Raw genomic sequence first — 25650 nt, 5'->3', positions numbered from 1 at the left:
TCCTTCCAGTATTGATAAAATTAAAAATTATTTTTAAGTTCTCGTGCTTCTGCACCTGTACGTATACGTACACTTTGTACATGTATGTATTTGAGATCTTACAGGTTCTTCAGATCTGTCCTGCTTTCTCTCGCAATTATTTCCGGTACGTAAATACGTACTTGGTTGAGCGGTAATGGAACATTATAAATAAAATCAGGTGAACATTGTAAAAGCACTTCAGATTTGGTGCTTACACCCTGAAATTTATAAATTAAGAAAATGTTGACAATCTTCGAGAATGTCTTTTTTAAAATATTCTTTTAAATTAAAATTTGTTATTCCAATTATTTAAATGTAAAGTTTCTTAATGCATATCATTACCTTTAAAAATTAAGATATATTTTGTTTTGATTCATTTAAAAATAAAGCTTCTGTCGTTTTGCCTTACGTAGTTTCTGAAATTACTGTCCTGAATCCTAGAGAGCGCAACAAAACGACGCGACGAGCAAAAATAAGATTTTACGCTATGTCGGTATTTCAGAACGTGGGACACGAAGTCCCATAAGATGTTAGGTCTATTCTATATCTTGTCTGTGGTATCGAGTATGAAGTATCATTGTTAAATCTATAGTCAATGATAGTAGGCAATTATGGAGTGGTTATGTGTTGCTGTCTGTCGATGACAGTTCTGTGACATGTATTAAAACTAACGTACTGATAAACACAAAACCATGAGTGACACGACAAAAATTGAATGTAATTCTTATATAAGTACTGAATAAAGGTAAATCAGCTAAACAGATTAGTTTAATTTGTCACTCATTTATGAAGTATAGTTTAGAAAGTACTTAACACTCATGTTCGATTGTATTATACACGTGTATATATATATATATATGTATATACATATATAAGATATGAGTATTTTAGGTTCTTCAATAAGTAGACAATCATTTAAATAACTTAAAGCATTAATAGGCGCATGAGGAGATACAGTTTTTATTCTATACTTGCAGCAACAGATATTCTCTTTCTGCTGATGGCACCATTCTGAAGAATTTTTATTTTGTTGTTTCAGATTAGATGATATTTTGTCAATGAATAATCGCATGATAACGACCATCTTATTGTATGCAATCCAGGATCATGTTTTACAATGTCCTTCAATTATAAATACCTTTTTAAATTATACTTCATTAGGTTATGTTTACAAATTCTACCTTGGTTGTTTTAATTGTATTTATGTACTAACTTCTGGATGCAATGCAAAATGTAAGCTTGCTGTTGAAGCAATATTTATAAACACTATAATATATGAAATACTATGTTTGATCGCTAGCAAAGCAGTCTATACCATCATCATTTTTGTAATTATGTTTGCTTTTCATGGTTTCAGTGATTCATGACAAAATGATTAATATTTCTTGATTCCATAATAAAAAAAAAAAAGACACAATATCATCATGGAGGAGAATGAACTGTACAATGCTACAGTTCCATCTTTCTCTGGAATTGAACCAGCCTTTTGGAACTATTCTGAACATGTCATCCTTGATGACCTTAAAATGGATAGTAGTTTTATATATTTACTTTGCTCATTAGTATCTGCTATTTCTTGGATTATTTATATAGCTTATTATAATAGCAGAGTCATCGGTTACATACTAACAAAATTGTTAAATCGGTTTATTATTAGAGATGGATATGTTAAAGTAGGTAGGTTTTTAAAAAATATGTATCTATCATATATCAATACACTTTTGTTTGTAGATTCATTATAATTCATGATTATTACTTTTAGGATCTTTTACTTTAAGCGCATTAAGCGGAAAAATAATGTTCAGAGATATAGTTTATATCACAACAGATTATAGTATCAGAGTGCAGGATGGGTGGCTCATATTCAGATGGTGGAGAAGTTACGTTCCCAAAGACGTATCTGAGGGTATTTAAAATAACATTATACAGTACTTGTATCAATTTGTTTAAAAGTTTCTAACAAACCGAATATTATTTTTTTTTTAGATCTTTCACATTCCGACACACGACTTTCAGTTATGTTAAATGGCTTTGAATTACACGTTTACAATCGCTGTCAGTTATATGCACAACTAGAAAAAACATTTGGTCTTACACCACAAATGTTTCCTGACGAGGAAAATCATAACGTCAATAGCGATGATCGTGACGCTGAATCGTTTAGCAATAGCGCTCATGAAACTCGTCAACAGATAAATGCAATAGATGTTTCGCGTCACGTTGATAATATTAGGAAAAAGGAAGCTCACGTTATAGCCAGAACATGGAGAGATTTAATACCTGTTATCAAATTAGATGTCTGCACAGTCAGTATAAATCATTTCTTCAATAAGCAATACCATTCTTAAAAATTCCATATGCTTAAAATTTTTAATTATTTTTAGGGAAGATTGGTATTTGGTAATCGGTTAATACCAACAACTCTGTCGATAACCGTGGAAGAGGCACATTTTGTCTATTCAACAAAACCGGCAGCATCTCGGCACGATCATTTTATGCATTTCACAAAATGTAAAGCAGAAAATTTCAAAGTTATCTTAGCGCCAAGTCCAAAATATACTGGAATGGTAGATGATCCGCCTAGATACATGGGAGAAGGATTCGTTGTATTAAGTTCGAACAACATGGAAGTTTATTATTATATGGACGAGCCTGGATTTGTTCCTGAGCATCCAGAAATGATTCAATTAGTGAATGGAGATATGGTGGAAGCAATGCCACCGATCTGGGGCATTGATATTAAATGCGGAAAGGGTACTGATTTTAGTTACGGACCTTGGGCCGATCGACAAAGAGAACATTTATTTAAATTCTTTTTTCCTAATGATTATCAGCCGTTGAAAGTTACAAAAACTCCTGTTACCGGAGAAAAACGACAGGTTCAGTCATTCGACATCAGATTATCGACATTGAACGAAGCTACGATTGATATACTATTCAGTAAAAATAGAGAAACAAATGCTGTTCATATTAACGTAGGAGCTGGTTCATATTTGGAGATTACCATGCCATGGATAGTTCTGCAAGACGGATATACTACAAAAATAACAGGGCAACTGTTACATTTAGAAGCGACCACGAGTTTGCAATATAGAAGTTTAGTTGAAAGCGAAACTTTGGAATTTGGTGTCAAGTGTCATTATCCGATAAGATGGAACGATCATCAAGAATGGACGTTGAATTTAACCGGATGTAAAGCTACAGCTAACTTAGTTTATTCGCACAAAGAATTTTTTCAAGATATGATTAACGATTGGGCCAGTAAAGCCAGGCCAGATATTTTACATTTTGTACCGTATACCTGCAAGTTTAATTTATTACTAAAAGAATTCGAATTGATCACCTTGTGTAACGAATATAATTGGATCGATTGTTCGTCACAAAATCAAGAAAATACGCACATTGCTTTTTGCGGAGAATTTTTTGAGTTATCGTTTGATCTTCCATTTGTCGACTATCTACCGGTCACGATACCTTTGCGTTTTTGGATTCAAGGTGAAAGCGTCGATCTTTCCTTTTACTTGCCAGAAGTGAACACGAGTCGTACAATACTGTTGGCATTGAATAAAAATGCGAAGATCATGACCCGCGATGGATCCCATATATATTTATCAGAATTGAATAAAAGTAAAAAATGGAGGAACGTTTGTCAAAAAGGAGCTGGTTGGGTTGATTGCTGGTCCGTACCGATCGTCGCGTTGAGTATTAATTATACATATCATCCGTGTCCACCTTTAGGACCTACACCGCAAGCGAATATAACAACTCCAGAGAAAGAGGAAATTCTTTTATCTCCAATGAGAATTCCTCGATGTAGAAAATCACCAGGACTTCAGTGGACGAAGAACGGTAGTCAAAAATTTGACCCGCAGTCTATAGCACCCGACAAAGTTAGTTTAGACCTCGAGATAGGTCCTTCTATATTGATTTTATATGGCTCACTTTTGAAAAATTTTATACACTTGAAAGAAAATTTATTCGGTGATTATCAAACATTCACGGACATGCAGCAAAGTCGAACGAATCCTACATCGGTAAGCACGGAAAGGAGTAAAGACAGAGATGTTCAGAACAGCAGTATCGAGTCTGTAGAGGATGAAGATGGAAAATCAAAATCGTTTGATCTAAGAGACTATCGACCGTTGGAAGTAACAGTTGGTATTACCATGCACGATATTCAAGCTCATTTAGTCAAAAATTGTGGTGAAAATGATCCTCCTTGTCCGGTTATACTTCTGGAACGGTTTGGATTTGAAATGAAGAAAAAGTATAAAGAGACAGAACTTCAATTGCTTTTGTCACCAGCGATCGCGCTGATCACCGATAACGTTGTTCGGTCAAGCAAGGAGCGTCACTTGAATCAAGGACATTTAATGCTAAGCGCATTGCAAGTTAGAGGTCACGCAATGTTCAGTAACGAAGGGAGAAGTTTAGATCAAGAAACGCTAGAATACGCCTGGTTGATCGAAGTGCAATTAGGAAAATTAACCGGGAAGATAAGTTCTCCTCAGTTGCATCACCTCGTTACATCCCTTGAAACGTTTTTATTAATGGTAAAAAGTAACGAGAATAGTCTACGTCCTCCTGATTTGCCACATCATTGTCACCATGGTATTCCTCCCTTACAATGTCCTGATAGTGACATCGATAAGCATTACAGGTATATACCATGAATTTGAAATATTTCTAAACTATTTAAACAGAATGATTTAATTATATCTCTTACAGGTGTCCTAGTTCTGAAGATATTAAGTATAGAATGACAAGAATTGCGATAGACGCGATTGATTTGTATTTTCAAGAAGTAGGAACCACGATACACGCTTGGATATCTCCAATTCGCGTGTCAACCTGTAATCTTCATGGGCAACAAGTGAAATCTGGTGTAACCGGTGTGTTACCTAGAATATTAATAAGACAATTTGTATCTGCAGCTGATCATTTTGCGAATACAAGTAACACGAACACAGCTGGCAGTGGAAGATCCCATAACAATGCCAGTAGTCGCATGTCAGGTATAACAAGTCCATGTAAAATTAAAAATACCAATTTCAGAGTAATTTACTGATTAACATTTTATTCCAGGCGATGGATCTGATATTTGGTTAGAAGTAGGATCTGTAGCTTTAGGCCCAGTCATTTTAGAAGCTGCAATATCGCTTCCAACACCTGAACATAATTTACATTTGGTACAAAATAAATATTTAAAATTACACGACGAGGCAACTAAACGATTATGGTTTTTATGGCCTCAAGAAAGTGGCGTGAAATCAACAAAATGTGGTTGCATAGGGGGCTGTGCATTTTTTGGGAATAATCGAAATGGACCGAAATTTTTTAAGCCGAGTTACCACGATTTTCAAGATGGTATCAATGTTGCTGCGTACAGGTATATAATCCAAAAATTTATATATGAAAATGTATATAATTTTCATGCATTATTTCTCTTGTTTCAGAATTAACGAATCTGGAAAAGAAAAAGGGTTTGGGCAGTCTATTTTACACGATGGTCAACTAGTATTCCACACGTCGCCTTATAATTTACCAGATGTGTCCTTACAAGACTATCCAGTTACAGGATTGAAAGTGACTACCGGTACGCAGGATGGATCCCAGACGTCGAAAAAGAGTGTCGAACGACCAAGGTCTGTGACAGATCATAATAAAGATTCGGGTATCGAAGAAACTAGTAGTACAAAATTAATTGGTACATCAGCAAGTCCATTCGCATGCAGTGGGGAACGGAAACTACTGGACAGAAGATTTTCTTATACATCAATGCGGTAATCTTTGGAATAGCTTCGAAGCAGCTTATTCATCATTTGAATTATTTTTTTAAATACTGCATGTTTGCATAAATATGCTAAATTATAAATTTACAATACGTATCTGCAATTCAAACGATACTGTTCGATATAATTTTTTAATTTATCTTGAGTTTCAGTGGGTTCTGTCTCCACGAAAATTTTCTCCTTTTTGCAAGCTTTTCATACATTTTCAACTATTTATTTCTAATACACTATGCTTACAGATATAGTATCCGTAATAAGAAGTATCAAAATATACGAATATTAACATTTTATATTTCTTACTTTTTACTTTTCATTCCAGTGGAAACAGTGCAAAAGATGTACCCTATTCCCGCTTAGTCGATGCAAGCCCTGTTGCACAGTTACCACAAAAGTTGGATTCAGATTCGAAATTGCACACAGAACGCAGTAAATCAATTTTAAGCGTTCCAGAAATTGAAACTGCTCCAAAAAGTAGCGTGTCCGATTCGAAGCTAGCTGTTGATTATTTCAATGCATCCGATATGGAACCGTTTGAATCGAACAGTCCCCAATCATTACCAATTGTATCTACGGATACGAATTTTTCCGAGTCGATTCAATCGAGCACGAAAACTGCGGATGGGATTAAAATTTCTGATTCTCATCACTCGTTATACATAAAATCAGAATCCGAGGAAAAGTTAAAGCAGGAGGTAGAGTTAAATATTTTTCATAAGAAGATACATTCTCCTGTGTTTAATTATTTCTACATCCACAGGTGCAAAGGACGATATCTATGTCTTCAGAGAATCATTCCGAAGCTTTTTATTCAGCTGACGAAGATACAAGTCACGGATTAAGCGGAAGTCGTACGTCAAGCTTACGACAATCTATCGTTGGATCTGGATCAGTATTAAACCGAAACGATAGTATGAAGAAAAAATTTTCATCGGACTTATCAATCGTAGAAAGTTCAACGAACGTGAACGTACCTGTGTCTGAGAAAGCACACACATTAGAGAGAGCGAAACCGCAGATGATGAGCGCCAAAAGAAGTCCTAGAGTAAATCGAAACACAAGCTTTCAAAATGATTCGAACGATGCAAACGAAAATAGCGGTTTGAGAGACTCGTCGGATAGCCACTCGGTTTCATCTACAAGTTTCATATCCGCTGTGTCGTCGCAAGAAGATGTTACACTTGTGAATTTACATATGCAAGTGAACAAACCGATTGTTGATTCTCCACTATTGATGTCGAGTTATGTTAGTCATTTAACTCAGGTAGGATTAATTATCGTGAAAAAGTTTGGAAATACTCTTTAAAACAGAATACCTCATTTAAATTTGGACCAAATGACTTAAGGTTTTTTGAGGCTTATAAATTAATTTGTATAACTTCTCAAAAAACCTCAAGTCATTTGATCCAATTTGAAATGAGGTATTCTGTTTTAAATAATGTTTCCAAATTTTTTGGAATAATTTTTAATTTTTCAGTGAATATACGTTGCATATTTGATTTTAGGTACGTTGTTCGAATTGGGGTCAATCGTCCATTTCAGCAGGAAGTGGTGCATTTACTACACCACTTTTCCAACGTACCGATGAAGGTAGACTGGTTTATGTCGGTGGAAGGTATGTGCCGAAATTTGAAACGGTTACCGAAGGATTTACGTCGTTAAAAATGATCACAAGATCTGATGGCTCTCCTGTAGCTAGTTCATCAAATAAAACCCCAACGCATCCGTATATTTGGGACAGTTCAACGTTGAATCAAATGGAAGGTAATATATTAAAGGATACTTGATAATTCTTGGACTAAATGAAAATTACGTTTAGGAGAAGTACACCATACTACTCACAATGAAGAAGAATTGTTAACCGTACAAAATGAAAGTGGTTCGCGTACAACGGTTATTGTAAAATTTAAAGGCGATGTAGATATTATGTTAAGTCCTATGGTGCTCGAATGTTTACAACGTTTCATTGATGCCATTATACCGACGTTAGCTACTTTACATCCATTAACAATTTTAAATCATCTACATAACGAGTGCATTGGAAAAGTTGAAGATGCTAATATTCTAAAGCAAGATCAGAGTTTATCATATTGGAGTCAAGTGCAAACTAGTTCAAAGCGATCCACCGCTGAAAGAAATATTAAAAATGGACAAGGTGACGATAAACGTTAGTTTAAATATAATTAAATATTTTCATTTTTCAGTACACATGTATATCTATTAATACACACATTTGACAAACAGGTAAAATTGCCCTCCAAACAAACGTGTATGAAGAAAGTATTATGACACAAGTACAAGGCAGTATTATTTTACCAAAGGTGATTAATCATTTTTAATATCATTTTTTCGTATTCTTCATAAGATTGTAGTAATTATATTTTATTTCCAGATGAACATAACTTTATTGCAAGCATCTGTTGTCGAAGAGATTATATCATTTTCTGCTCTTGAAAATATTCGTGACCTAACGTGTGTATCGTTATTCGCTATTTGTTTCGACGATGTGGTAGGAAGGTTTTACGTTGGGAAGCAAGCACGAGAAGTAGTTCAAACGTTTCATAAACCAGCTGTATTAACGAATCAGAAGAAAGTGAATAAAATCAGCAAGGCATTTTTACCTGGTCATCAAACAGCTGCGGTAGTTGCGGATATTGGAAGTGGAGAAACTGTATACATAGAGACATCGGAGAAGCAACAAGAAGAAATCATAGTTACGTTAAATATAGGAAAAGCTCATTCACAATTAAGAAGACTTAGAAACGAATCTTCGATATTGAAGGACGCTGTTATAACAGCAATTCCTACTCATTATTCAAGAGTATTATTCACTTGTACTAGGATAACTTCTCCCTTGAAATGTGTCGACTATTACTTGCATCATTTTGTGGATGACAAAGAAAAAAGTGTACGTCATTTATTCTCCCTAATTTATGTCAAGTACTATGAATTATTTGAAAATTATTGAAAATATATTCGTTGCAGAAACAATCTGGTCCTCCACAAGCAACGGAGGAGTTTACTTTAGGAACCGGAGAGGATAGACTGGGTTTTATAATGTTTGAATGTGGTTTAGAAGGCATCAAATTAAAAGTAGTGAAGAGATCTCAGTTTGAAAAAGGAGAAAATGGAAGCGACAATAAGAAAGTTGATGCTGAAATATTTTATACAGATAGCGTGAAAAGTCAAGAGGAACTAGACAATGCAGCTAGTACATATTATTATATGTATATTGAAATTGTTACTAATAAGTACATGTTATAGCTACTTCATTTATTATCTTACAGCTTCTACAGCGCCTGCAGCTGAACCGGAAACAGCATCAACGAATTTACGTAATGGAGCACAAATAAACACAAGTGCCACGTGCGCTAGTATTGCTTCAAAAGCTGAGAATGGAAATACTGTTTCTTGTGTCATAGAATTGAAAACGGTATGGTTTAATTTCGCGGCACCACCGCGTACGCCGATAACAAGAAAGATTGATTACACTCGATTAGATTGGAATTTATTAAGCACAGCTTCACCTGCTATAAACGCTTGGATGAATCCTAGCAATAAATTTGCAATTCGAATAGTACATATGTTTAGAACAATGTATAGAAGATCAACTGCTATCGTTGCTTGTCTAATGGCTGAAGCGTTAGATGTGCAAGCGATTCATATGCCAGCCAAGGTATTTATATTTAATAATATATTTGTTAGATTGAAAAAAATTCATTATCATTATGTGCTCCATAGAGTCGTTATGGACGATTGACTCCACTAGCGAAAACATTGCAAGAAGATCCGTCGTGTCAGCTGTGTACAATTTTACAAAATTATGTTTTGTTGAATGATTTAAAAAATATTGAAGCTAATTTGAAAGAATCAGATTTGCCATTGTTATCGACACTTCGTCAGGTATGTTGTATTATAAATATAGATTCTGTTAATATGTATATTTACACATATGTATTATTTTATTGTTAGGGTGTTATAGTATTGAGCAGACAGTGGAAAAATGTTCTGTACACTCCACTGTTGTTGGAACACAATTACAAAACTAAACATGTTAAGCCATTGAATGTCACGTTTGCTGTTTCAGATCCAGATGAGGTATGAATATATTTTTTTTATTTTATACGTATTCATTATATTAAAAATCGAATGATAAATATTGGGAATGGAGTTTTACATAACTTTGTTTCTTCACGTTTCTCATTAATTTTCTTTAACATCACTTATCTTTTTAATAATTAATGCCCTTAATTTAGAGCTATTATTTTTTTATCTCTTATGTAATTTTATTTTAGTCACGCGAGTTTGATATTGTAGAGAAGTTTTTTATTTCATTCAGAAGTTCATAATATATTTTATTGTGAGCATAATTTGGTAGGCAATTTTTTTTTCCAGCAAATAAGCAAGGATGTACAGGAGGATGATTACAGTAAAAGATTCAGTAAGAATTTCAATATTTCACAGAAGTAGTTCTAACATAAAACTTTGTAAATTTTCTTCACATAAAATTTTTAATTAATTCTCACATTAATAAGTACACATGCTTTATCTTGTAACTAAACTCGATTAACTCCATTCTAACAAATACAATATGCTAGCACTCTGATACATTACACATTTTTAAAAAAATGAAAACTTGCACATTTATGTTGCATATGCAATTTTGCAAATAAAATATAGCTTATTTTACCTCATATATCACAAAATCATAATTCACGTTTTAATCATGATACAAAATAGATTTGGTTAAAATTTTAAGACTTCCTGTGAAATTCAAAACTTCTAAAACTGAAAGTTTTTGATAATTACTCTCAGTTATTGTTGTTTTATTAATTTTTTTGAATTTACTTCTCATTACGTTATACTAACATTGAAACATTTCTATTTAAAATCTTAATGGATTATTATGATTTTCATTATTCAAAATGTCAGATAAAAATTTCTGGATTTGACTGATTCGTGTACAGGAAAATTTGCTGACAGACGGTGAGGGTAGCGCGGGTGAAGTAGATGAACAGGAAGTCACAGATGAATGTGCTATGTTAATTCACACAGACCATATGCATAAGCATACACATATCAAGAGCGGACAAGATAAAAGTACAGGTACTATAAATTCAACTGATTTCAAAGTATTAATATCTAAAATCAAGTACATAGTGTACTACATTCCTGTACCAGTCACAGTTTTATTAGTTTATCTGATGTTTTATGAAACATCCACTTAATACACCTGCGGCTTGTTCAGCATTTGCTTCAAACTGTAATTACAGTAACTGCTTAATGTCTAATTTGCATTTTAACATTGACACATTACGGTACGTGTCTCTGCTAATATTCAAATCAAGACTTTTATGCTATTCTAATTAGTAGCATAGAAGAATCTATTTGAATCTATTGAATCTGTTTAAAATTTGTTTGAAGAATATCTCCCTGAGACTTAGTAAGCTAGAAGAAGTTCATTGCATATACGTCTCTTATTCTGTTTAAGTTTTAAATACACCTTTTGGAGCTTAATCTCTATTAACCAGGGTAATAAAATACATTTGATTAAATGATATTATTCCTGCTATTAAAATTGTAGCATGCCTCTCCTAAATATGCTTAGTCAATCTAATTTTGAGCTTAATGAAACAAAAACATGGCTTGATATGGGATAACCAGGTATTTGTGGTGATGGTTTGACGGTTCCTGTAAGTTCTCCTCGAGGAAAAGATACAACCCCTATTGCAACACCGGTTCCAGGCCCGGATTCATTAACCTCTCCCTCTCCACCAGTAGCTCATCTAAAGAAAGGAAAATCACTACAACCTACACAAGTGCCTGCTAGTACACGAGCAAGTATTGTTTTTCCATTGCTTGCAAGTGGTGGGTTATTTAATCAAGCTCGGGAACCAAATAACATAAGTAAGTGCGAGATAATCAAACTCCATAGATCATATCCTAGCAGTCTATACATTGGTATAATATGATATAATTACAAATAGAATAGCAAAGAAGTTAAGAATAGAAATAGAAAAATTATTGTGTATCCCCAATGTGCAGACTGCTTTGACAACCCTGATTTAATTTTATCTGAAGTTTGTATTGCTTCGCACTTGAATTACAGCACTATGTGCTTTTTTTAAATATTAATTTTTCTTCTTCCTCATACCTGTTGCTTATTACTTGACTAAAGTGCTTATTAGATGTTTGTCTTGTATTTATTTTTGTTTATGTCTAGGTCCATAACTGTACTTTTCTAACAATATCTTGTGCTTTCATTTTTTGAGTAATAGCATAAATTTTTTTTAATAAAATTCATATATGTACAAATAGAATTTTATGGCAGGTTACGGGACACTACGAGAAGAAAAGACACCGCAAATCCATGTTTCACATTCTCATCAACTTGGTTCCAATCCGAGTATCTATTCTGGAGGTGGGCATGGTAGCCAGCATAGTACTGGAAGTTTGGATCAAGTTACATCCCCGACAAGTCATCAATCCAATAAACCCCTGAATACAGGTGAAGATTTATACAGTTGGATGGCCAAACAGCAAGAATTTATAAAGGACAATGAGAAAAGCAATTTAAAAGGAAATTGGGTAAGCGATCATTTTTATCCCCAAGTGATACTTAATGGAAAATATTTTCTATATAGTGTCCACTTTTATTATTGCTCTCATCTTAGGTCTTTCGTGCAGAGCAAAAATCTTTAAAGGTATTCTAAATTCATTTTCAAATTGCATGAGCTACCTTAAATAAATATTGTTTCCCACATTGTATATTAAAACGTATTTTTTTAAACGTATCCTCAAACATTGAAAATATATATTTTTAGGATTCTAAGATTAATACAATGACAACAGATGACACAGAAGACTCTGATGTTCACAGTGGTACTCTCCTTTATCCAATGAAAGATTCCCTCAGACTTTTGGACGCGCATTTAATATTCGAACCACTTTTGTCTTCCTTATCTGTTATGCCACAACAAATGCTATCTGCCATTGGTTCAGGAAATGTGAATAATGTATCTTCTTTGGACTCGTTAGGATCAAATATATCTTTAGTGGGAAATATGGAAACTATGCGTATCGATATAGTAGTCAGTGAATTTGGAAAAGTAACAGATAAAAAGAAAGGTATGTAAGAGAATATTAATTTGAAAATTCAATTTGAAAAGACACGATAAAGTTGGATAAAAAATGTCAGGTAACAAGTACCAGATGAAGAAAGGAAACAGTAGCAAATTTCATTTGAATATACCACCAGAAACTCCGGCATTTTTATGCGAGAAGATCGGTATCGACATAGATGTTAAGAAAATGGCTGATATGACAGTAGATGATATGATTCAAAAGCAAACTGTCCTGTACATATCTCGGGGCCAATTGAAGAAACATACAAGTACAGTTGTGAATTTTAGTTTAAATATACGATATATTAGCCAACAAGTAAACATGCCTCTTCTCAGATTATTACATCAAATTAGTAATATGTACCAAAATGTTAAAGAGACACAGATGGAACTGAAAGAACAGCAGCCAGAGAATAAACGAAACAATACTTTAATTGTTAATGACACAACGGCAAAGAATGGCTCGTCGTCAAGTAAATATAATTATTAACTAAAATCTATATTAATTAAATACTGATACCTATTTAATATGTATTTATTTTATAAACAGCGTCTGATCTACAAGAGCAACTTTTATTGGAGGGTAAAAAAATAGACGTACCATTGCTTCGCAGTAATTTTGAACCAAGTTTATCAAAAGTTATATCACCCGGCGCTAGTATTCGATCTCGGCCGCAAAGTTTTGCTCAAAAGTTACGCAGCACAGGGAAAAGCGTAAAAGGATACATAAACCTGAGCGAAGGTGTGATTACCCCTAATTTTGGAGCAAGTCCTAGCGGATCAGGATTGGACAAATTTTGTGTACTCCCTGACAAATGTAAAGACACAACCCATCTTACACCGCGATGCTGGAAAACCATCTATTATCTACTGGATTTGTATGCCACACGACCGGAAACTAAAACCATTACCCATCGTCTCTCTATACCAGCTGATGCTTCGGAACATTATAAAAGTGGCCGAAAATATGAATTATTAAATGAAACAAAAGATGTGGATATTGAGAAAGGATTGAATGCTGAAAATAGTTCAACACCGGTACCGTTACCACGAGAATTAAGTTAGTATTAATTCAATGATTTTTTATAAAATCAAAGTTCAATCTATCTTTTATTTATTTAAACGTTATTTTACAGGCATCGTTACAGGAGAACGAACAAGGCTGGTTATCTTTGGCGTTGCCCGGATACATAGGACTAGATTGTTAGCTACCCTTAGCGGGTTAAAACTTGAAGCAGAAATAACAAGTCTTCACGCGAGTTTAACGTGTCGTAAAAAATCAAGACCCGCGAGCTTAGAATGTAGCTTGACCGGGCAAATAGGCAGAACCATGATCGTTTTACTAGAAGGAGTAGCGCCAAGTCAACAAACGGTTGTTAAAGTAACCGTGGGAAAATCACAAGCTTTGTATTCTAGTATTAGTAAACGTCAGAAAGATAAAAATAGTGGTTTGTTGACTGTTGGTGCTGTGAATATAGACATTCCTCAACATCCGGTGGTTTTGCATGGTATGATGACCAGAGGCAGCAAACAGCTGTCTTCAACTTTGCAAGTAAATATAAAATTTAGTCTTTAAATTACTTTCCTGTATTTACTTATGATAATTAATTAATTAAAATATTTATTCAGGAACTAAGGGTAACAAGAACATCGTCAAGAATGTCTAGGGGTCAACAACCAGACGAAGTGGATACAGGTGTACCTAGCAGTCCCCATCATTATGCACCTGCCCCATCAGTTGATTTAGAAAAGCCACAAGTCGTGTCTAGTTTGTTAGAACCGATAATAATGCAGTTCCATATAATCCTTCAAAGTTTAAGCATAACTGCAGCTCTCTTACCATCTTTGCAAGCACAATATAAAATGGATCAGGTGACTAGTTCTGGTGTGACTGGGAGTAAAGCTAAATTTACGGTAGATCTACCTCATCATACCTTGAGTTTCACGACGAAACTTCAAGTTACAGAAGCGAATTTACCTTCTGAAGCTAGTATTGAACTTCCTAAGGTACACGTGTCCGCAGAATATATTCAAGATGGTAATAGTAACATGAATGATAGCAAATTAGCAGGTCAGTGAAGGATCATAATTTTAGAGATATTCTGGTTTAAGATATAAACATATTTAATGGGAGTTTTTGTAATTTACAGATGGTGTTGTGTTAAGACAAGGCAGCTACCTTAGTGCTACAGCTGATATCGGTGTTTTTGAACATTCTTTGACTACAGACCTTCTGAATCATTTAGTATTCGTGCAAAAAGTGTTCATGAAAGAGGTGAACGAAGTTGTACAGAAAGTTTATGGAGGAGAGAAACCAGTTCCTTTATGGTTGGAGGATGAAGAGCCAAACACAGTTGTGAAAAGAATATTATTTACATTAATTATTCGTATTGAAGTATGATACTTTCATCCACTGCTATTTCTTAAATTTAATGTATCAACATTTTTCAACATTTCTATTATTTTATGTTTATAGAGGATACAATTGACTGCAACAACTCCAACCAATTCCGCTGTACGATTAGAAACTGGAGCTGTTGAACTTCAGTTATCTAATAGAGTACAAAATGTTTCTGGTGCTACTCAGCCAAACCCACACATGAAATTATTTGGAAAAGCACAAGTTGACATTAATTTGAGCCTTGGACAGTTATTGAAAAACGTGTTATTCGAAGAGGCAGAACCAGAATTTCAACAGTTCGCTTTTTTCAATACTAGAGTAGGATTACGGAATGCCTTTCAGGAAGAGATGGCACAAGATGAGGACAAAGAAGTGGTACTAATAACGTTGAAGCGTCCATTGATATACATTCAACCGGTGGCTATCGATAAGGCTATACTCGTTTGGTTGAATTACAAAAATGCATATGAATACTGGAACGAGAAAAGGGCTAATTTAAATAAAGAAGTCCTAACATTTGGTCAGATAACGAGCCAGCTAAGTGCTCCTCATTTAGGGACATTATTTTTGCAATTGACCGTAGATGATATGGGTATTTGTGTACCACTTAACCCTTTGCCACCTACTTGGGGAATGAATAGAGGATTGTACGATAGTGAATCCAGAGGTGCTGTAGTAGTGACATTGGAAAATACAAGCATATCAGCGTGTAGCAGTGGTAGTTTAGTTAGCAAGGGAAGGTACGAAGTTACTATTAAAGACAACCTATACTAAACAAATTTTACAAATAATAATATTTCAATTTTTTAGATTCATGGGTTTGTGCCTGAGATTTGCCGATGATTTTGAAACTTCTTTGGATGATTGGAAACCAGATGCAACTGACAGTAGTATCATGAATTTGTGTATGGTGTCTGAAGGGACTTACGAAGTTTGCAGTAGAACAATTGCACAGAAACCAGATAAGTCTGGTAATAAATAATACATGTAATTCTATGTTAATTTCTTGCAACGAACAGATAAGACCTTCTAATGATTTTCAGATAATGCTAAGTGGATCTTAAATGTACAATGGCAAATGGAAGGTGTTGATATTCATTTAGATGTTAACGTAGGACAACAGTTATCAGCGCTTGGACATACGTTAACAATGTTAACAGGGTCTGAGGAGGATGATATTCATGAACATCCAGATTATGATAGCGATGATGCGGATCAACCAGATAATAGTACTAGCCAGGTTAAGAAAAAAGTATGGTTTAATTATATTTATTTTATCCTATAGTAATTTTTCACCCCTTTGAGTGGGTAATGTATTAGAAATTTTCTACGACCATTTGAAGAAGATAAAAGAAGATCCTTCTACTTGCCGGTTTCCATATTTTTCTTTCACTTAAAAACTTCCTAACAATGTAGTTATTCGCTAATAGATTGTTCACTATTTGCAGGAGAGTATATTAATGAAGAAATCGAAAAATTGGACAGACAGTTTACCAGCGTTTGTTTTTGATCCAACAATCGACGCGAAGAAAAGATCTAAACTGATTGAAAAAGAAATGAACGAACAGGCTAAAATTATAAATGATCTACGGTCATTGGGCGCTTCTCATGGAACAATAGAACAAGAAATGAAACGTTTGCACGAATTGGAAGCTATGGTGTTTAAAGATTTCAGAAGGTATGATTCTATAAATTCAACTTAAATGAACTGTTGAAAAATAAACTACAATCACTAATACTTTAAACTGTGCAGAGATATGATTCAAAAATTAAGAAGACAGTCTGTTAAAGCATCCGGAATAAAAGGTAAATTAGGTCTCGGTGGTAAACCAAATACCTATAGATCACGATCGTTTATTGTACCATCTCCAACACTTGAAAATCAACTTGAAAGTCCTGAGGACCTAAATATGGAAGTCAATTCAGCAAACTCTGCTAGCTATGAAAGTAGTCCTAGAAGTGGTCCAAGTCGGTATGATATACTTTCATAATCTTTTTTCTTAATTGATGTTTATGTATTGTCTTTTTTGAAGAAATTATGTTACACTAAATTCATAGGTCGGCTTCCCTACGTGTAAGAGGACTCGGTGGTCCACGAGTTACTTTCAGTGATACACATACAATGGGAAGGTACGTTTAGAAATTCAATATTCCTTCCACTAGAAATTAATAAATTATTTTATCGCATAGACAATCGTCATTACCAAGTGCTGGATCTGAGCTAAGTTTACCAGAAGGTGAATTAGAATGGCCAGAAACAATTGAGATTGAAGGAGAACGAGTTGAATTAAGAAAGAAGACCAGAGATATCAGTTGCACCTCAAGTTATGATAGTATGGAAGGAAAGTACGTAGAACAATAAAATATGACGTGTATTATTGAATTATGTTTAATAAATTATTTTTACAGTGCACCGTTGCTCGATTCCTTTGGAAAAGAACAATCTTCATCAACCTCGTCGCCATATATAACACCCCAGAAAGCCCAAGAGCCCAACATAGACTTTGAACTTGATGTAAAAGTTCTAATCAACAGTGGTAAATGCGTGCTTCACACAAAAGATCCAGGGAAAGAAGATGAAATTAAAATGTAAATCTCTATTACAAAATTCATTTTTCTATTACATATTTCTTTCACGATTAATATATAATGTTTTCGTAGTATGAGCAGAATGAAAAAGGAACGATCATGTTCGGGAGGTACCTTCGAATTTCAACCAAGTAGTCCTAGTAGCAGCAGAAAGCATTTAAGTAGTAAAGAAAAATCATCAACCACAAGTACATCGCGATTACGTTATTTGCAACACGCAAATGTACCTCTGGTGGATTTGACAATTTTTCATATCCCTGGCTTAGACGTGAAGGTACAATTATTTTACAATCACAGATATATCAAATATGACATTGTAACGATAACGTGAACATTTTTAGGTACACTATGAATCTAAAACACTACCCGAAGAATCAGTGTCCCCTCGGATATCGTCCGACAATAGTTTGCTTAATCCATCATCGACAAGCATGTTTAAGAAAGCTAGTACTAAGAAGGCCAGCTTATTCGCTTGGATGACGCTTCAAAGTATACCGGAGGAGACTATAATAAGTCCACATATTCTTGAATTCTTGGAACAAACGTTAGAACCAATACCAAGCAAGACCCATTTCCATAGTACATTTCATAGTAATGTACAAACAAATGCAATGTTTCCATTGGAGAATACAGAAAGTACATCATGGGCTGCCACTGCAGCAAGCAGCAGCAATTACGTTTACGCGAGTTTCCCCGTTGATGTGATAGTGTATTTTCATATGCAACCTTCCACGTTTAGGTAATATTTAAACAACTACATCATCCGTACAATTATTGATATTTAATAGAACTAATGATTAATTTTGCAGATTCTCTTGTCTGCCGGTGTCTCGTGTAGAATGTATGCTTCAATTGCCGTCCCTCGACATAGTGTTTTCGTCCAAGCGAGCAGAAGAAGAGCTCGTTGAATTTCGAGAGTACAAATCACCAAATACCCAAACAACCGGAAAAGAAGCTGGTTCAGCAATTGGCGGATTGTCTGTCACCGGATGTCTAGCCGACTTTTCTGTTTATATATTTCATCCGTATGGTGGTGGAAAGAAAACGGGCTTGAAAGAGGCCCAATGGTCACCATTGTCCGACAGTGAGAGGAAAGATTCTCTAAGCATCAACGTTGAATTCGTGAAGTTTCACATGTCAAGAAGTCGTAGATTAAATTTTCAAAGTGAACAATCGAAAAAGTCAGACACCAGTCGTGCAGTTATACGATTTTCCAGTAAGCGTAATTTCTGTTATATCTTTTTTAACACGGTATCGTTTCATTTTGATAAATAATTTTTCTTATATGATACTTTCAGCAATCGCTGATATCGGATCTGCCTCGTTCAAATATGACATGAGAAGACTAAGCGAAATTCTGGCCTTTCCTAAAGCATGGTACAGACGCAGTATAGTTCGTCGTTTATTTTTGGGAGATTTGAGCTCGGGTACCGCCTACTCCGAAGGAGACGGTAGCCCTTCTCTGAATCAAGAAGAAGCAGTTATGGGTAGTTCTTTATTGAAACATTATGACAGACACGGGACCGATGGACTATCAAAAAGTGCTCCAGAACGAAGCCCGACGTTGAACAGAGATAAATTGAGATTGAGTTTAGAAAGTGATATGCCAGCACACGCAAGATTGAAAGGTATTAATTAAACTTTAAACTACAATTTTAAATAACATTTCTAACATCCTATCTATGACATTAGACATTGGAAGAGGATGGAGTTTCACTTCGGACAAACAGACGTCATCTTCAGAATTAAAATTAAGAGAATCTGCATGGGAGACACTGGTATTGTTTGCTATAAATTTCACTCGTTTAAATGTTCATATGAACATGGGCAACGTGATGGGTAATGTTACATGGATGACCAAAGATTTTCGCTCTGATGGAAGACTGTCTATAGGAAGTACTGGGCATAAAAATTTATACATAGGTGTTGGATTAGGAGGATCTAGTTTAGATGCAAAAGGTGGTATCGTTGGTGGTACCATAGAATTGAGCAAGATTGATAAATACAGTAAGTTATTTCGATATTGAAGAATAAATGATTTAATTTTGTGAAATTATTCACGTTGTACATTTTTACAGTACACATTCGAGAAGAACCTGGGATAGAACCTGATCATACAGTTGGCTTAAAACTGTTTGCATTGGAATTGCGATTGGACTATATGGGGGCGAGCGTGTTAATGTCTAGAGTGTCTTCGCTGGATGTTACATTAAGAGACGAATGGAAAATTAATCGAAACAGCAGCGGTGATGCTTTTATGCCAACGAGAAGGTTACTTTTATATCTACTTTTTATTTTACAAATCTGGGATTAAATAGATTTTTAACCATTCATTTGAATTTAATCTAGGCCTGCAGTGATTTTCATGCACGGTGACTTAGGATGGGATCAATTGCAACTTATGATCAGTGAATCAACAACAGCTGATCTATTAAAAATGTACTACAAATTGGATGAATTTTTCAGTCAACAATTTAAGAGTAGTAAACGAGTGTTCAGTTCTTTCCAACCGAGACATCAAAGAGTATCAAATAGCAGTTTCAAAAAGAGACAACAGAAAAGGAAACCTACTGCGGAAGGTATAAAATCGATTATTTCTGTCGTGATATAATTAAACACAATGGATTTTACATGTTACAGCACCATGGAATTTAAATCAATCAATGATGACTGATGCCCGTCACCATAGACACTGGCAAGGGGTGTTGGCTCAAGTAGCAGGATTACAATTAGGTAGTTTAAGGTTCTCATTACCATCAACGGGGACTGTACTCGGTGGGACAATGGAACTTCACGGTTGCAACATCAGCCTGGCATGTTTCCATGGAATCAACTTTAAAAGTAAAAGTTGGGCACTGTTCTCCTTGAAGGAACCATGCATCAGTTTTGCAACCGAAGCGCAAGAGATACCAAGCGTTGAATGTAATTACATTTTATAAATCACTCAAGATTTTAATCTTAATTGAAGTTATATAACTTGATACCTTTTCGCAGCACCAAATACATGCGACGTTCATGTCGTGCAAACGTTGACCATCAGTTTAGGTCAGCAACAAGAACAACACGCGAGGCATAATTCTATGGCTACCGTTTGCAAGTTGAGTCGCAACGTAGTCTTTCCACCTCAGTTTAAATCATTGCAAGAATGGTTCCATTATGCGTTTGCTAGTAGTGAAATCGATGGTAAGCTATAACGAGTTTTACAGTGAAATATTTTATATTTAAATTTTCATTATTCCTCATAAGAACTTTAAGATATAGATGACTCTAGATGATACTCCACCCGATTCTTATTACTATTACTACTTCATTATTCCTTAAGGCTATACTCAAATTTAATTAATTAAGACTATAATTAAATTTATAGCCGTGGATCGGTTCCCATGCGTCGAAAGAGAACGAATGGAAACAACGACTGAAACTGGTAACATGACTCGTGGAAGAAGTACATCAACAACTTCTGGGAAATTACAAGAACATTCTCATGCGAGAGAAGTTATATTTGCTTTACCGTCACTGCAATTACATTTGAAAACTGAACACCTTCAAACCGCCAAAACTCCAGATGTTATTGGTAAGTTATATCTTTTTCCAGAAATTACAAAACATTCCAAAATCGAGATATTTCTTTGACACATAAAATTTACAGTTTTGTTAAGTACAAACTGTTCTCATTTGACTTGTTGCAACTATGTATTTTCTTCGTATATTTTTAGGAGCTCCTAAACATATATTCTATAGTAAGTACAGAGTGAAAATGAATTTATTTGAAATTTGGTAAGAATTATTTATTTAGCTTGCATTGAATCAAACTAACTTTGTTTCTAGAATATTCAAGGTATTTTAATGCTTTGAAATTTACATAGTGTAAGTTTGCTCCCCGACACTAATATATAAAGAATCCGTTCTGCATGTGGAATGTTAAGTAAATGCGAAAGATTCCACACGAGCTTTGATGATAAATTAATAAATCATTTTGGGTAGTTACGTTTATTACGCATGTTTTGCACCAGAATATATCACGATCACTGGTACAAAGAAATAGAAGAAATTGTAAATGCTTTATACCACGAATATAGTATAATCGTATTCAAATTACAGTTGCATAAATGATAAATAATTCATTAGACAAATTAGATGATACTAACATGTTTCTAATCCCTGTATTCTAAAAAATAACAGCTTGTGTTTATCGTGAACCTGTTAATTTGTATCTGCAAATGCAATGTTACAGTTAGAATTACACATATTATTACACAGAATATATATATATCTAAAAATAACTGATTTTTTAACAGGTGAAAAGCCATTAGTTGAATGTAGTTTCATAACAGAATTTGAAGATCATATTTTTGTCACTGTGGATGCTGAAGCCTTTTTCTTCCTTCATGATTTAATCACTTCATACGTGAAAGAAAAAGAAAAAGTGGTGGGTATATTTTACATATAATAATCAATAAAAGAAAATACCATTAATGAATATAAATTATTCTTCTTATAGCATATCGGTGCACGAGCGCATAGTCCAGATCCTCACGATAAGAAAAGTGGAACTGCTACGACAAGCAGTACTTCTACTTCAACAACGATCACCACCGAAGACGAAAAGAAACGCAAACAATTTGATCCAGCAGAAATGTTTATAAAAGATTGGCGATCATACAGATGTAAAACGTGGCATTTAGAGCCAACCGTAAGGTAAATCATCGTACAACCATTGTTACAATTATTTATATCAGGTATGTCTAACCTGCGGCCCGCGGGCAACTCGTGGCTCCTTCCCCTATCACGGAGCTCGCGCTCGGCTCCCCCCACTCTTCCAATATTTGCCCCACTACTGACACTACTGAATGGTGGGGGAAGTCTGAAGCGGTAAGAGTGGGGGCAGCAATTAGACACTCCTGATTTATATCAAATTGTATTACTAATTAACTTGTATTCTTCGCTTTAAAGATTACTTTCATGGGCTGGAAAAAGCATCGAACCTTACGGTATAGATTACATCCTCCAGAAATTAGGTTTCTCCCATGCTCGTACAACGATACCAAAATGGATTCAACGAGGTTTCATGGATCCTCTGGACAAATTACTAGCCATTCTCATGCTAAGGATGGTCTCAGCCGTTCGCGAAGAACCACCCGAGGAACAGAAAGAGCATAAACGAGAAAAATAATGGAGGAGTAAATAGAGAAATCCTGAAGAGTTCAGATCGAAAAACAGTAATCGTCCAAGATAATTAAAGGTCTCTTAGCAGAGTATCAAATGAAGATAAAGGATTATACTTTGTATAAGTACATAGAACGAACGTTGATTAGTATGATATATCACAGTGATTACCGAATCCTACTCAGTGTATAAACCGATGATGAACTCTATAATCGTCATATAGTTTCGAGTGAATGGAGAAAGGACATTTGTAAGAAGCGTGTTGATGAGATGCAACTTATAATCAAGAAATTGTACATTACCTTATAGATAAAGGTTTATAATCATCGATATTCCGTTCGAATGTGTTAGAATATTGCACAGAACGCCATGGGCACATCAACGAACCTTAGAATATATATATATGTATATTACCAACGTTTATAGCAACGGTTCATAATATTTTCGTAATGTAATAACACGAAGGAACTTAGTCCGACATAGTGAAAATTCCAAGACCGTTCGCGATCGTGACTGTAATCATTGAATTTAAGCATTTTTCGATGCAAGTCATTTAAGTTCACCGAATTATACGCAAGAGGTTTCTCAGCTTTAGAAAATTTGATAAATTACGTTTATTTACACCACCGCCAAGAAGTTTGGAAACGTTTGAATTGTTTTAAAAAATAATTAAAAAGTCGAGATAAGTGATTCTACATTGTATTCTTTTCCTTAATTCTAATACCGTTCTCTTCTATATTACTATCTAGATCAAGTATATATTTTATATTATGCAACGCAGTTGAATTATTTATTTAAATCTCTTTGTTTCCAAACTTTTTGACGGTAGCGTACGTATTATGTACAGTTAGCATTCTAAGAAATGTTATACGCCTAGGTAAGGTTTAAACGAGTTAATTGTACGTGTTATAAATATCGTCTAAATAGAAGGCAGAAGGCTCTTCTCGCTTGAAACTCCGCAGCTTTCTTAGAGTTTACTATCTCCGAAAAAAAAGGATTGTCTTTCTACAAACTGCTCACGCGATTACGCTTACATTCTTAAGAATTTCTTTTCGTTATTTTCTCTCTCTCTCTCCTTTTTTAATATCTCGGGATTTAACGTTTGTATAGTTGATACCAGCCGTGGCATTTTTGCTCATCGTTAAACATAATTTCGCGCGAATCCTACGATTAAGTTTTTATCACGGCGGAATACGAGTTTCAATTATCGTTGTAATCTAATGTAATATATTGTTGTGTATACATAGCGCAATTCTTTCTGCATAATTATATATATATATATATACCTATATACATAATGATGCCAAGTTATAATTGCAAGGTGCACTTTCAAACAAAGCTGATACATATTAGGGGATAAGTTGTTACTGCAGGATAACGGATTTCAATATATACATATATATTCTATTTTAAGCGAAGTGTGTAATAAAATTTAATTGAACGTAGATAATGCGAAGAGACAAAAAGAAATAATCGATGTATCATTGTTCAAGCGTCCTTATTTTTTTTTTTTTTAAATTTTTTATTAAAGAAACTCGTGTTAGGCATTGTACACTTAGACCCACCGATATAGTCGCAAGAGTTCACTGTTTCTTTTATTCAGTCTTCCTGCAGCATTACTTAACTTTTAAGCCGAAGCCATCACGATTAATAACGAACTTGTCTAGATGTAAAAAGTTGAACGGAAGGATAATGAACAAGGTGTATATCAATCTGTTTCTATTATGTTATGAAACGAGCCAAAAAGAAGAGATAGTTTCTTTTACATTGTAAGCGATCATTTCGGGCTTCTTACTGCTCATAACCGTGAATACTGTAAACGATAACGTCTATTTATAATAGTGAACGATTACTTTGAATTTTGTAACGTCAGACGTATACACATATATGAATACGTATCTGTATGGTGATATGCGTATTAGCTTTATATACAAGTTCCGGCAATTTTATTGTTAAAAATTGAAAGTGTTTGATATGATAAGATAGAAGAAATTGAGTAGTTCTATGTGATCTGTAAATTTAAGTAGCTTCAGAATAAGATTTTCTAAATTTAATTAAAAGAAAGAAAGAAAAAAAAAATCTGTATCCCAGTAACGAAACACGTGTTCCTTTAAAAATAAATGAGATTTTGCTACTCTTTTAGATTAATAGATTAATTTATTCCGAATATCGAATAAGTTTCCACCGGAACTTGTATCACGTGCGTGTACATTTGCTCACTGTTGCGACTTCTTCACGCGTGATGTTCTATCAAATTAACAAAAACGAAAAAAAGACTTGGTAGATCCAGCCAGTAGAAGAATAGTGAATTTTACATTGTAAACTCTAGTATTACTCGCGAACCATACACTGATGTATTTGTATAAATATTTTTTTTTTCCCCTCTTTTCTTATTTATTTCATTTGGAATAAAGAAATCGGTGAGATCCAAGTGACAAAGTAACTGAATCAACAGTTCATTGTTCAGAGGATTCTAAAATCTTTGTCTATATTAGCCAATTTATCACTATGTAGAATGTATTTAGTAAAAGAAAAAGAAAAAAAAAAAAGAAAAAAAGAA

The 25650-nt window shown here is 34.4% G+C and overlaps 1 protein-coding gene across 5 annotated transcripts; it reads left to right on the top strand.

Annotated features, from left to right (window-relative positions):
- The first annotated feature begins 518 nt into the window (after positions 1 to 518).
- Positions 519 to 25650, top strand: tweek (transmembrane protein KIAA1109 homolog tweek). Of its 5 annotated transcripts, none has more exons than XM_076692326.1 (51): positions 519 to 766; positions 1061 to 1254; positions 1379 to 1698; positions 1784 to 1927; positions 2008 to 2327; positions 2406 to 4681; positions 4750 to 5036; positions 5107 to 5410; positions 5478 to 5804; positions 6133 to 6505; positions 6571 to 7074; positions 7316 to 7574; positions 7630 to 7965; positions 8055 to 8131; positions 8203 to 8718; positions 8796 to 9021; positions 9098 to 9486; positions 9552 to 9713; positions 9783 to 9908; positions 10778 to 10916; positions 11475 to 11717; positions 12142 to 12398; positions 12485 to 12514; positions 12635 to 12938; positions 13009 to 13407; positions 13485 to 13994; positions 14071 to 14486; positions 14564 to 15005; positions 15085 to 15329; positions 15411 to 16075; positions 16146 to 16306; positions 16379 to 16587; positions 16784 to 17013; positions 17089 to 17307; positions 17394 to 17465; positions 17526 to 17681; positions 17745 to 17924; positions 17997 to 18198; positions 18266 to 18663; positions 18734 to 19140; positions 19223 to 19552; positions 19617 to 19931; positions 20003 to 20195; positions 20274 to 20503; positions 20565 to 20846; positions 20919 to 21107; positions 21292 to 21498; positions 21641 to 21664; positions 22223 to 22353; positions 22426 to 22622; positions 22878 to 25650. In XM_076692326.1, exons 3-51 carry the CDS (start codon positions 1446 to 1448, stop codon positions 23095 to 23097), a joined length of 15081 nt encoding a protein of 5026 aa, XP_076548441.1. In that variant the 5' UTR covers positions 519 to 766; positions 1061 to 1254; positions 1379 to 1445; the 3' UTR covers positions 23098 to 25650. The 5 variants fall into 5 exon arrangements, with proteins under 5 accessions (XP_076548441.1, XP_076548440.1, XP_034186915.2 ...); XM_076692325.1 differs by having other exon boundaries at positions 7630 to 7977; XM_034331024.2 differs by lacking the exon at positions 12485 to 12514 and having other exon boundaries at positions 7630 to 7977.

The sequence above is a fragment of the Osmia lignaria genome, chromosome 14, assembly GCF_051020975.1.
Source record: "Osmia lignaria lignaria isolate PbOS001 chromosome 14, iyOsmLign1, whole genome shotgun sequence".
NCBI classification, from domain to species: Eukaryota; Metazoa; Arthropoda; class Insecta; order Hymenoptera; family Megachilidae; genus Osmia; species Osmia lignaria.
The sequence above is the reverse complement of the archived record's forward strand: the minus strand, read 5'-3'. Positions and strand labels throughout refer to the sequence as shown.

What these genes read in the sequence shown, in the direction of transcription:
- tweek (XM_076692325.1), top strand. Translation starts at nt 1,446, where the DNA reads ATGGAGGAGAATGAACTGTACAATGCTACAGTTCCATCTTTCTCTGGA. An exon ending in TCGGGAACCAAATAACATAA is followed by an intron (nt 11,718 to 12,141) that starts GTAAGTGCGAGA and finishes ATTTTATGGCAG; the next exon opens with GTTACGGGACACTACGAGAA. An exon ending in GAGCAAGATTGATAAATACA is followed by an intron (nt 19,932 to 20,002) that starts GTAAGTTATTTC and finishes ACATTTTTACAG; the next exon opens with TACACATTCGAGAAGAACCT.